The following is a 12,933-nucleotide window of genomic DNA, read 5'->3' as shown; positions in this document are numbered from 1 at the left end:
AATGCTGAAAGGCCTGAAATAAGGAGGGAAGGACTGTGCCTGTGGGCTACCAGCTTCAGCTGGAGAGGAATTAGTCCCATCATGTTTTTTTTTAAAGTTTATTTTTTCAGTGTGCCAAGATTCATTGTTTATGTACCACACCCAGTGCTCCATTCAATACATGCCCTCCTTAATACATACCACCAGGCTTACCTAACCCCCACCTCCCTCCCCTCCAAAACCCTGTTTTTTTCTCAGAAGAAAGGTCGGGAAGGCTACACTTTCTACAGTGCACAAGATGGTCTTTGCCTCCACAGAAACATCTATGCCAAATGCCTATCGCTTCCCCCTGCAGACAGACTGAGAAACACTCCAGACCATTGCCATACTTGCCACTGCCTGGTCTCGGCTCACTGCTCTTCCATAAACAACCCAAAGAACAGCACATCTGCTTTTTCCCTTGCATTCAGGTATATATTCACAATATACCTAAGACGAAGTATTTGGGGAGAAGAAATGGTTTCCACAGGGAGAAAATTTAAAATATAGAAAAAAAATTCTTACCACTCAAGTTTTGGAAACATTTTATAATTTATATAAAAAATCTTGTAAGAAACCATGTAAAATGACAGAAATATCCACCTTACATTAAGAGTCAAAAAAAAATTCACACACACTGAATGTAAATTTTAATTATAAAACAATATGAACAAAACATTTTAAAATAATCTCAATTATTTGGCAACTCATCACATCATTGCTAGAGACAAATTTGATCTTAAGAAAAATTTAATTTTATGAAAAACTTAAGTTGGACAGTTTGTTCATATGGGAGTTAAAACATGTTTAAAAAAGAATCTGGCAATAAAGCCAGTTTCTATCCTGAAATAATTGCATATAAAACAACATAAAATCCTGAAGCTCGATAGACATGAGTGACCTAATCTCGATGCATTTCCCTTCACTGAAAAGGACAATATGGAAAGAGAATGGGCAGAAGCCTCAGAAAAGCACAGAGGGGAAGAATGAACAATGACAGAGGCATGTTTGCTGCAGGTGCAGGATGTAACTTTACCTGAACCAGAACCTTTCACACCAGTGGGGCTGGAAGTAAAGTCACAGATGCGAGCATAATCTAAAAACAAGTTACATTCTTAAAAACAGTCACAACTGTGAACAGAGAAGCAATGCAGACCCTTTCTTGAGCTAAACTACTTCACTTGGATACATGCGAGAAGATTCTGTATTTCCTGCCAGATCATATTCAGAGAGTTACAAGGCAGGCAGCATCCTAAAACATTTCTACTAATGACTGCATAGCATTTAACCCCCCCCCTTTTTTTTTATAAAAAAAAATAATAAAATAAAATAAACAGATATATAGTAAAGTTCACAGATAAGTTTTCTCTGTAAAATAAATAAAGTGTTCATTGATTAGCATCATACATAGAGTAAAATACAACCTATTTTTACATGTTTATATACTGTACACAGATTACCAGTAGGCAGCCTGGTGTCTGATGGGCTGGAAGGGTTTGCATTAGTGATGTGTCACATCGGGAAATCCCAATTTCAAATGTTAAAATATACAACTACTTTGTTTTGAGTTCAGATACAAAGTAAACTTATTTTCCTTTATCTGAAATAAATGTACATAATATCTTCTATGAACAATAGTTTATAAAGCTGTTTAAAACAGAACGAGAAAAAGCTTGCACCTAGGAACTTAGAGCACATGCATGTCCTTTCCCTGGTTTAAAAAAAAAAAAAAAAAAAAAAAAAAAAAAGCTATGGCCCCGAGGCTTGATTCTCTTCTCTTGGCTGTGTCCCCAACAAGCCAGGGCAGTGGAGGCCAGGATTACCGCTTGGCCTTTTTCAAGGGGGCTTCTTCCACCCTCTGCTGGCCTCTGGTTCGGGCTCCGGGGGGGCTGGCTTCCCTCTTGCGCTTGCTAGAAGGGGAGAGCTGGGCCTTCGATCTGCAGTAAACAAAAATCAAGGTAGTGGTAAGAGCTGAAAGGAGCGGCTTCAATAATTTGGGAATTCTTTAAAACAGGGAAAGTTTTTGACTTGAGAGCCAGGAAGAGAAAACCCGGGTCACATGTATATAGAAGAGGGGACTCTAGAAGAACAGTGCTAACTGGTCGTCTGCTGACCAGCTCACACCCAAATGGCCCGAGAGGAGCTTGGAGGCCCGTGCTCCGGTCCCAGCTTGGTCACACTCCCGGTGCCGGCCTGTGTCAAATCTACCTTCTTCTCTGGGTCCTACTTCTTTTATCTACAAAACAATCAACAGCCAGTCAGTCCTCCACATGCTGTCCCAAGTTGAGGTGACCACTGGGAACAGAGGACTGTGGACTATGTCTGAGTGGTGCCCGATCATGTCTCATGAGACAGTGTTCTGGAGGAGAGCCGGCAAGGTCAGAAAACACATGGGAATTTCAGAGCAGCATTCTGGCCAATCTCCCTGCTACCAGCCTATCCCTGCTCTACCATCTGCCAGAATTATCTGTCAGAAACCCCAATGAATCAAGTCACTGTCCTGTTTATCTTTTATACGTATATTCCTCTTGATTATCGGATGCCCTCTGGATCAGTCATTCTGAGAATTCACGAAGTCCTTTATAATTTGCCCTGGCTTCTACACCACCCTGGGCTACAGTCCTGCCAAAATACGGCCATTCCCAAACACAGGACATTCTTTCACATTTTCATGCTTTGGCATGTGAGTTTTTAGAGATCACCCCATACCTCCCATCTAGCAGACATCCTCATCTTTAAGTCCCAGTTCAAAAGCAAGCCCTCCAAGCCTTCCTAACCAGAGAGTAAGATGCTCTCTGGATATCCACAGCACTTTGTGTCTTCAAAAGAGTGCTTACCACTGTCAATTACCTGCTGGCTTTTGCCAGCTGTAGGCTATAGTCATTATTTTGAACAATGTGCAAGTTTTGTTGCAGTGATAGCGGCGAATGTGAGCATTCTGCAAATGTACTGCACAACAGAGTTTTAGTGTGGGTGGTGCCAAAAAAGCTTCCACGTCATGGACAAATGTCCCCGCTAGGATCCTTTTCCAGGGCCACCGCTGGGTATTACTCCTTTCCTCTCCCCAGTATGTTGCACAAAGGCACATTATCAGCAAGCAGCCACAGTTCTATCCATGAAGGAAAAGGCCTGGTAAACCAAGACTGCAGGAGATGGACTGATGGAGCTGCACTGATAAGACAGGTCTTCTTATTGTTCTTTTGATGGCACAAGTGAGTAAACTCGAACCGAGTCGCTCGGTGCTGCATAGGATACGGTTTCGACATACATGCATGTACCGAGAGGGGCTGGAGAGCAGTGGGCACGCCAGTGCTGTGCAAGATTCCATATAGCAGGGGACAGCAGCTCGGAATCACGGTGCGTCCTCCGGGCTGTCTGAGCTCAGGGGGTCACCCAAGCCCTTTCCTGCACCCTAAGTGTAGTCTGTGACCAGCGGCACCAGCATCACCCGGGAGCTACTAGAAATGCAGACTCTCAGGCCCTACCCAGAATTTTAGCACTGAGGTTTCCCCGACTGGTCTGCAATTCCATTTTGAGAAATATGGACCAGACCTTCCTGAGATTCCTTCCCTCACTTATAAAATAAGAATAAATATGACATTTCACTTAATGAGGATTAAGTGGGAGAATGCATATGAAAGATACCTGGCACTTTACTGTGCTTCCCTTTCTAGAACATGGGGCGGATAACACATACTACATTACCCATATGCTAGGAAGACCATGACAGTTTTTGTACACTGTGAAGAGTCTTTTAGCTCTGTCGATGCTAAAATGTACAGAAAGTAAGACAAGACTCAAGGAAGAAGCTTAGAGTTCAGAGACGGCATACACCACCATCCTGTGCACAGCAGGCTGGTAGTGCTGCGGGAAGGACAGAGAGGAACTAAAGCAGCAGGGGCCTCCTAAAGAGGGAGTGGGAAGGATGGCAGTGCCTGGCCTGCTGGCAGCTGGGGCAAGGGCACTCAAGAACCAGCACAAGCCAAGGCCACAAAGGAGGGCTGGGCGCAGCCTGTGGGAAGTGGTAGGATGAACGAGGCTATAGGCAGTGGGAGCCAGCCAGGGGCTGAGCTGGAAGTGACTGTTTTACTCTGTTTACCCCACTGCTTCTCTAACATGCTGGCCGGAACAGAAACGATTCTGGGCTGTGACGCAACTGGCCATGCTGTGCTGCTTTAGCCAAGTACTCGGACCTGGGACCACTCGGGAAGAAACACGCCTCACCTCTGGTCCTGGTGGACAGGAACCCATGTGTAAGGCTCACAAAGCTCAAAGGCAAGTCTGTAGAGGAGGGTGTGAAACGAGGCCTGAGATTCCTTCTGCGGCCCCAATGCCTTCTGGAGTGAGTTTCCATTTGGGAAACCAATGATCCCGAGATAGTTATGTGGCAAGAGAAAAATCTTAAAGGAATTTGGGAAGGAAACATTACCGTACCAAAAAATAGTCTCTGGGGATTAAAGATGACTTCAAGTGTAAGCAGGGACTTACCTTCCTAATGGGGGAGATTTACTAACTTTTTCGCGGGTAGATAACTTCTCTTTTGCTAATATTTGGCGATTTCTAGCAGAAATGGTTTCTGGGCTGCCAAACGTGGATGCTGCACGTGCTGATGGCTTGCTATGATGCCTTCTGAAACAGATGACAGAAACACCGGGCAGCGGTATACTGAACACGCCAGGCCCAGGGCCACTTCAGAAAGGACGACGCTCCTCATGGGTGAGTCAGAGAATGGGGACAAAAAAAGCAGAAAATGGTTGGTTTTCTGGACTGTTGGTAAAAAGTAGGTCTGATGTGGTCCACAACTGCCTGCCTGCATGACGGTGTCTTTGCTTTTACTGTGCAGGGTTTTTTGTCATCATTTTAGAGAAAGACGACTCTGTGATAATAAACAATACACTGGTGGACAAGATGACAATTCCTCAAGTGCTCACCAGAGTAGAATAAGGGGCCAGGATAGTAAAAATAGTATAATTCACAAGGCCAGATGGTCAGACCCTGCAACTGGTCCAGGCAGGCAACTGCACAAGGACTAGGGGATGGAAGAGCAGGCTTGCCAATGAAACTGTAAGAGAAAGGACTCGCTGAGCCAGCGTGCCGGTCCAGCGGAGGGAACAGAGACTGGGTGCATGTGGAAGCAGGTACCCCAGGATAAGGTGGGGAAACCCTCTTCGGAGTTCATCAGCCCACGCTCTGTGCAGAACCTGTGCTTCCTTACAGAGGAGAGCAGATAAATTCTGGAACAAACAGGGGTGAGGAGGGGGATCGAAACAGAAGACCTGGAAGCTGCCCTCCAATGCTCAGGGAAATGCTGCAGAGAAGCCCCAAGAGCAGAACTAGAACAAGAGCAGATGCCTCAGGGAGGCCGACTTCTACTGGACACAAGGAAGAGAATGCTGAGGAGAAGGAGGCTTCCCTGTCCCCAAGGAACCTGCAAGCAGAAAGACCTTTGCAGAGGAGCTGCTGGTGCACACAGTAAGGCAGTAACCCATGAAGACCCCAGCCAACCCTAAGAATCTGCAATGAGGAAGATGCCAGAGCCCAGGAACCCAGACTGATGCTGACGAATCTAAACAAAGAGAAAAGGATCCATTTGTAAATCAACAGTTCTCAAGGTCCGTTAAGGAGGAATATTGACAGTCTAGGTATTTACAGAATCACAGGTCAAATAAGATTTGTTTTCAAAGAACGAAATTTAAAAGGGCAACCTCACTGCTACTTTTGGCTTATGAAACTATCTGAAGTGGGGCCTTTTGGCCTACAAAACAATTTGAAGTGGGGCCCTGCTGTCCTGGGTGGCCTCTGTGTGGGTGTTTCAGGAGTGGTGGTGCTGGGGTTGTGTGCTCCAGCATCCCCAGCCTCTCCCATCAGCAGGAAACTTGCTTCTGTCTCTTCCATTTATTTGAGTTGTTCCATCTAAAAACAAATATGGGACCCCACCTTACCTTCAGCTGTGGGAGCTCTTAAAGTCTTGTGGCTCTAAAATTCTGACTCTTTTAAGAAATCAAACCATGGCATGAAAGGCTAATAACATGCAAGTATGAAGTGAACAGAAATAGGCTGATTTTAAGTCTTTATATAAACACAAGACATTATTACTGTTACACTTCGGTGACAGGTATAGTAAGTGATACTCTTGAAATAAATGTCCCTGAACTTTTTGATTAAAGATGGCTAATGAAATGACAAAAGATAATACCAAATCAACAACTTCTGAATCACCTTGGAAATGGAAAATATTTTTGCTTTAGTAGACTGATAAATAGTAAACGGATGCAATATGTCTCAAAATGTGCAGTGGGGAAAAGAACACTGGTATTAATAGGTTTGGGGTATAATTGGCAAATAATATTTGTTCAAAGTTTAACTGGTTTCTTTCTTTTAGGACTATGCCAGGCTCTTAATATTTTAATGTGCACTGTGACTTAAGAAGGAAAAGGAATTCACCAGCATTCCTGAAACTCATTTGACCATGGCACTTTTTTCCAGGGGCTTCTGGCCATACTGGGGTTTAGCAGAATAAACTTTGGGAAACATGAAATTAATTTATGTTAGTAAAACATGGTTGCATATGGGCAATTTCACATGTCAACCTATACCATAGCACTGCAGAATTCCAAGCATCCTATGATGGTGATGGGTATGCCTGCCTTCTCTCTTGCACTTGACCCGGGCGTACTACACGTAGGGACTGTTCTGTATACACATGACCTGCTTTCACCCACGGGCCCAGAATAGTATCTGAGATAGCTACTGAGGCTCAATAAATATCTGTACAGGAACTGAATGCATTTCACCGAACAGGCACTTTGAACCTGGAAAAGCCTGGTGTGATCCTCAACAATCATTTAAGATGCAAGGCGGGTTTCTTCAAGAAGAACTGCAGTGTCCAATGGCTAAGAGCATGTGCTCTCTGCTTAAGATAAAATGAAAGGAAATGGCTTACACTGTGGCACGAGTGAGTCAATGAAAAGAGAATCAATGAAAGCCAAAGCTGCTGTCTGATGGAGAAGGTAGTGAAGGCCTTTGGAAGCTCTCTGTTGCCCCCGTTACCTCTGAGCCTCTGATCTGGTGGTGGACCTTGTAGTGGCTCCTGAGGGCTCATCTTCTTCTTCCTCCTCCTCGTCCTCCTCAGAATCCTGGTCTTTCTTGTCCTCAGTGGCTTCAGAAACTGATTTCTGGCGTTTTCTTTCTGGCTCTGAAGATTCTGTTCAAATAGAAGGGTAACACCTGGATTGTACAATTTCCCAAGACACTTCCAAAGGAGAGTCATGAAGTTTAGAATGTAGGATATTAGGGACTTGGAGGCAGAAGAAGTGGTTTTCCATTTCCTTTTGTTTCAGCACTTGCAACTCACAACTGTTTAACTTAATCTCAAACACATTTGGGATAGTTTACTTAGGCAGTTCACAGCCAGCATTCATGAAAAATTCACATGTACTCAGAAAAGCATCTGGGATGTACCATTTCTGACATGGGATTAGAGTCATTTCACACATATTTATGTAATATTAATACTGACTGTGCCCCACTAGATTTTTTCCTCATCCAGAGAAAAACTCTTTAAAAAGGGGATTTTGAAATGATAAGACCCTGCAATTAAGAAATGTGCCAGAAACACACCAGCATCATCTGACAGAGTGAGTGAACGCTTGGGCTTTCTTCCTCTCCGACGCACACTTGCTACTGTTTTTTCTTCACCATCGTCCTGGAAGTAATAAAATTAAAGTTGAAAGGATGGTTAATTGAACATACCTTGTTCAGTACCTAAAGGACATACCTTGATAAGAAAACTGACACTTACGTTGCTTATACCTCTTTCTTGTAGGGTAGTGGTTTCTTTATTGGATTCATCTTTAAGAAAACGAAAATGTCTGCATTAACACTCTCTTAGTATAAAATTAACTTTTCAACAGTCTGGCTTATTGTCTCTGAATGTACCAGTGCTGATTAATGTTCTGTTTAACAATTTAACATTATTTTATAACAGGCAAGCAGAGTTTGAGTCAGAATACCTAGCAGAAAGTACATTCGAATACAAGTCAGGACCTCCAGATCTGTACTTCAGACTTTTCACAAATAACCTATGCAATCTGAGAAAATTACTTAAATTCTTCAAGCCTCAGTTTTTATCCATAAGATAAAAGGGTCAGACCACCTGTATGGTCCCTTTCAGATCAAATGCTCTGCACCCAGAAAGAGAGGAGGAAAGGGACATCCGCGGAGCCCTCAAACCACACCAGGACCCACAGGTCAGGATTACAGATCTCACTGATATCTTATGTAGCTCCCTCTTCATTACGATACCCCTTTGGTAGTTAGGAAAAATGAGACTCAAGTAACTTGATTTAAGTAATATGTTCAGCACATGACTAATAAGTAGTGTAATAGCTAGAGTTCTCTTGACTATAAACAGTTACATCAGAGCAATTAGAAAAGTACATATTTTAAGTTATTTTAGGCTGTGTATGCCTACTCTTTATATATTTGCTTTCTGTAGAAGTTACAATTTTCTGAAAATGTATCTTGGGGAAAAATGAAGTTTAGTTTAATGTACTGTTTGAAATTAGAGTTCAGGGATACTCCCTAGACACTCGACAACCCAAAGGTACTTCTCACTGGTGGCGAGGTCCATGTATCACCCTTTTTGCAAGTTCAGTACACTGATGTAGACAGAAGAGTTATACCAAGAAGGCTTACAGCGAAGAAGCCTGTCATAACTGGTCATCATTACCCAGACTTGGAAAATTGCTGCCAAACCCCAAAACATAATCACACAGCTCAAATTACAATCCTTAAAGGGCAATCAAATTTTAAAGGTTTCTTTATAATTCTTTCTCGTTGTATTGATTCAAAATATTATAAAATTATGAATAAAAACTGGTTAAAATCCAAACATAAGCAGAATTTCCCCTTGTAAAAAAAAATAATAAATCAACCTTAATTTTCCAAGAGACAAAAAAAACTGAAATATGATCACAAGATCACACACAGTTAACTATGTGGAAAGGTTTCTAAATTACATATTTGCTTTACCTTGGTTAGATTATGTATGTACTTTCCTGATCTAATCAGCTATTTATTTTATCCAAAACAGTTGTCACATTCATCTTTTTTGCCTATGCCAACACTTTAAAACTCACCAAAAGGCCTTGTTGCCTTTTAAAAAAGAAAAAAGCTTTTACGAGAGAGACTGAGAGCGTGTGTGCTGAGGGCAGGGGCAGAGGGAGAGGGAGAAAGAATCTCAAGCAGATTCCCTGTTGAGTGTGGAACCTGACATGGGGCTTGATCTCACAACCCTGAGATCATGCCCTAAGTCAAAATCAAGTGTCAGATGCTTAACCAACTTAGCTACAGGTGCCCCGGTCTTGCTGTTTTTATGTAGAAAAAAATTTTAACTAAGACATTAATATATACACATTGTAAAAATTCCAGAAAATTTAGGCAATGTTAACAACATGGAATGTTCCCATTATCTAACCACCCAGAGCCAATCATTGTCAACATTTTGGAGTATTTCTCTCCTTGGAATGAGGACAAAAAATAACTGAAACAGTTTTATCTCTTGCACTCTGGCTTTAGAAACTACACAGGCTGTTTTAAAAATTCTTATTTTTCTGAGAATAATAGGCTCTTGAGTAAATTCCCGACTTCCTGGTAAGAGTGCCTAGTTCCCAGGCTGATCTATTTCTCCCTTAAACATATCCAGTAAATTATAATTTGGACGCAGCAATGTCATCCCCATTTTACTTTTTGTTGCCTTTATCCTCCTCTCTGGAGGCTTCCTAGAGACTTCCAAAACCAAGAAGAGCTCAGATCACAAGAAAAGCCAATAGCTGTAGTCTCCCAGGGCTAAAAGGACAACCCTCTAATCCACTTCATGGTAAAACAACGAAACTCTAAAACCTTCCCCAATAGCCAGCTGCCCCCACCCCTTCCTTGGATCCAATGCAGAACAATGCTCTAGGTACACACCTGTCTGTGTTAATTTTGGTTTGCCGCCAGGTGGAGACTGTTCTACCTAAATTTAAACCAACAAAAAACTGAAGTCAGCAGTTAGTCATCATCACAAAGAAAGTCATCTGTTCTGCAAGGCAGGTTTAGGACCTCTATTATGGAGACAGAGTACTTGGAACCTATCTTTTGCAGCTAATTAAGAATACCAAGCAAATATAGATGCCATGCTTCTGAACACATGGTCTTTCAACAAGACAATCAGGGCTCCCACGAGCCTCTTCCCCAGCCATTCCACTGCAACCCTGGGAGATGGGCACAGGAGGTGACGCAGCCAGGCCACTGCTCATATTCCCCATAATGTCTTATGTGTTGACAAATGTGTTTGCCTATGGCGCTTTCGTTTTGCTGTCTTGTAATAATTCTATTGAGATGAGCACTATAGGTATTATTATGCTACTTTATGTCCAATAGGAGCTTTAAGAGGGTCACATGATCAGCTCGGCATCACAGTTCTGGGAGTAAGTGGCAAAGGTGAGGCTGGAACCTCATTTGCTTTCAGGACACTGGACATATATTTGTCCTTCTATTAATGCTGTCATGCAATAAAGTCTTGATACAATGATTTTTGCTGAACATACAATTCAGAGTCAAAGATAAAGTTTAAAAAGATAAAGTGTCACTGAAGATTTTCCTGCATTGAAATCAGTGTATGTTTTGTTATGACAGGAACTCTACAGAGAGTAGTAAGAGGTGAGACACACTGGGATTTCCATAAAGAAGTAATTACCTAAAAACCGTATAAAACAACCATCTTCTGTATTGTAATGGATGACAAGAAGCTAAGTCCCTAGATAATTTTTATATAAGCAAACTCACAAGTGAGGATGGGATCAGACTGAAGACTATTTATGTAAAGACATTAGTAACTGAAATATTATTTAAATGGTTATTCAGTGTTTTATTTAAGGGATTCTTTTAATACTTTTCTAATATTTGAAAAAATAAAGTAGTGGAAAATACAAATATTGCAGTATACACTATCCAGGTCAAGAACTCCTAGAGTTCTCGTCTGTTACAATTACTTACAGTGACAATGCCAGTATCTGTTTTGCAGTCTTCTTCTAAAAAACAAAAAATAAAAATCTCATTTAGAAAATCAGTTTGAAAATGTCTTTTTTTTTTTTTAAAGTAGGCCCCATACCCAACATGGAGCTTGCACTCACGACTCTGAGATTAAGAACTGCACTCTACCAGCCAGGCACCCCGTGAAAATGTCTTGCATGTGAACCGAAAACACAACAAATACTTACTTGTTTTTAACGCTGTTTCTAAGGGGTGTTTACGAGGTCTTCCTCTTTTCCTTTTAATAATGACTGGCTGATCTTCCTAAGGGGGAAAGGGAGGGAAAAAAAGCAATAAAAATTTAGAGTTCCCTCCTCAGAGGTCTCCGATCCTGTCACTTAAGAAAATACATGACCCCTGTGCTTCATTTCTCTCTGTGCATTCCATTACCTGACAAACACTGAGAACTGTACTGTGAATCTATGATGAGGTAATCGAAGTGAGCACTTTGTGTCCACTTTGACTTCGGCAATCAGTATGCACGCACATTTAAATTTGGATTTAGTCCTAGTCACTTGTGACCAAATGTTATCCCTTACGAAAAAGAAAGGAGGCCACTGAACTTCTCATACAGAAGTGTGAGAAAACAATAGGAACTATTAAGAAGTTGTACTGGGTAGAATGTAAGAAACAAAACTAATCAACACAGGAGAAGGGAAGGAAAAATATAACAAGATAAAAACAAGAGAGGGAGGCAAACCAGAAGAGATTCTTAACTCCAGGTAACAAATTGAGGGTGGTGGGAGGGGAGGTGGGTGAGGGGATGGGGTAACTGGGGGATGGGTATTAAGGAGGGCACTTGATGGAATGAGTGCTGGTGTTGCATGCAACTGATGAATCACTAAATTCTACCTCTGTAACTAATAATACAGGTTAACTAACTTGAATTTAAAAATAAAATTTAAAAAAGGGTGTCAGACAAACTTGGTAATGGTTATCTAGATGTGTCTGGTGTATAGGTTGTCTCCCTTGATTTAGGGCCTGTCTCAGGCCAGTGGATTCCTCCCTGCACTGGGCTCCCTGTAAATCCCCTGAGGTAGGGAGGGGCAGGGCTGGAGGTTGGCCTGTTCCTGCTGCCTTCCAGGAATCCCCCACGGGGCCTCACAAAACTGGGTTCCACTGGACATCAGCTGTAGGCCTTCTGCACACCCTGCTGTGCTGCGCCCATTTTGTCCTCTCCACACTCCAGGGCACAGCAGCCCGATTGTCTGACCTAAACACTTGCCTGACTCGGCCATGCCCCACTGCCAGGACAGGAATGTGACTTAACAACTGAGGTACAGCTCTGGGCTTATCCTATGCAGTCTTGACAGAAATAGGTCTCAAACAGATGTATGGATGAAATGAAAATGAAGAGACCAAAATTAATCAAACTGACACTGATAAAATCACAGTATGAAAGGGTGTCCCACTGCACTAAAAAAATGAACTACTTCAAAAGCACTTGACAAAAACTTTATGTAATAGCACTTAATGCATTTTATTTGCCATTAGTACTTAAATATCTAAACAGGAAGATACAAAAAAGTCATCCCCTACCTCCTGAGATTTCACGTTGTCATCGTCATTCTGCTCTGTCTTTTCGCCAGCAGCTTCGCCGCTGCTGTATTCGTCTGCAGAGACAGCAGAGCTCTGTTCAGGGCTGGGGACCACAGTCAGCCACATGGCCACCACACCTGCCCAGGTGTCCTGCATGGCCCCAGACACACATGCACATGTATGTCATCGCGGGCCTATGCCACTGAAGTTAACAAGCAGGAGTCTGGCATACTTTGGGTTGAGACCCAAATTCAAAATGATTCCCAAGCCCTGTGAGTATAAAGTGCATTCTCAAGGGAG

The 12,933-nt window shown here is 42.4% G+C and overlaps 1 protein-coding gene across 3 annotated transcripts in view; it reads right to left on the bottom strand.

Moving 5' to 3' along the window:
- Positions 1 to 551: 551 nt before the first annotated feature.
- The window catches only part of BOD1L1 (biorientation of chromosomes in cell division 1 like 1), a 55,171-nt gene continuing 42,789 nt past the window's right edge, over positions 552 to 12,933 (bottom strand). The window contains exons 19-27 of one of the 3 annotated variants that reach the window (XM_044226129.1): positions 12,634 to 12,707; positions 11,283 to 11,358; positions 11,059 to 11,093; positions 9,991 to 10,036; positions 7,820 to 7,869; positions 7,639 to 7,723; positions 7,069 to 7,222; positions 4,507 to 4,647; positions 552 to 1,955 (exon numbers count right to left, since the gene is read on the bottom strand). In XM_044226129.1, coding sequence (XP_044082064.1) covers positions 1,838 to 1,955; positions 4,507 to 4,647; positions 7,069 to 7,222; positions 7,639 to 7,723; positions 7,820 to 7,869; positions 9,991 to 10,036; positions 11,059 to 11,093; positions 11,283 to 11,358; positions 12,634 to 12,707 — 779 coding nt within the window. In that variant the 3' untranslated portion in view covers positions 552 to 1,837. The remainder of the gene's footprint in view (positions 1,956 to 4,506; positions 4,648 to 7,068; positions 7,223 to 7,638; positions 7,724 to 7,819; positions 7,870 to 9,990; positions 10,037 to 11,058; positions 11,094 to 11,282; positions 11,359 to 12,633; positions 12,708 to 12,933) is intronic. The other 2 variants (XM_044226130.1, XM_044226131.1) reach the window with 2 other exon arrangements.

The sequence above is a fragment of the Neovison vison genome, chromosome 11, assembly GCF_020171115.1.
Source record: "Neovison vison isolate M4711 chromosome 11, ASM_NN_V1, whole genome shotgun sequence".
NCBI lineage: Eukaryota > Metazoa > Chordata > Mammalia > Carnivora > Mustelidae > Neogale > Neogale vison.
Note: the sequence above shows the minus strand (reverse complement) of the source record. Positions and strands in the feature narration are given on the sequence as shown.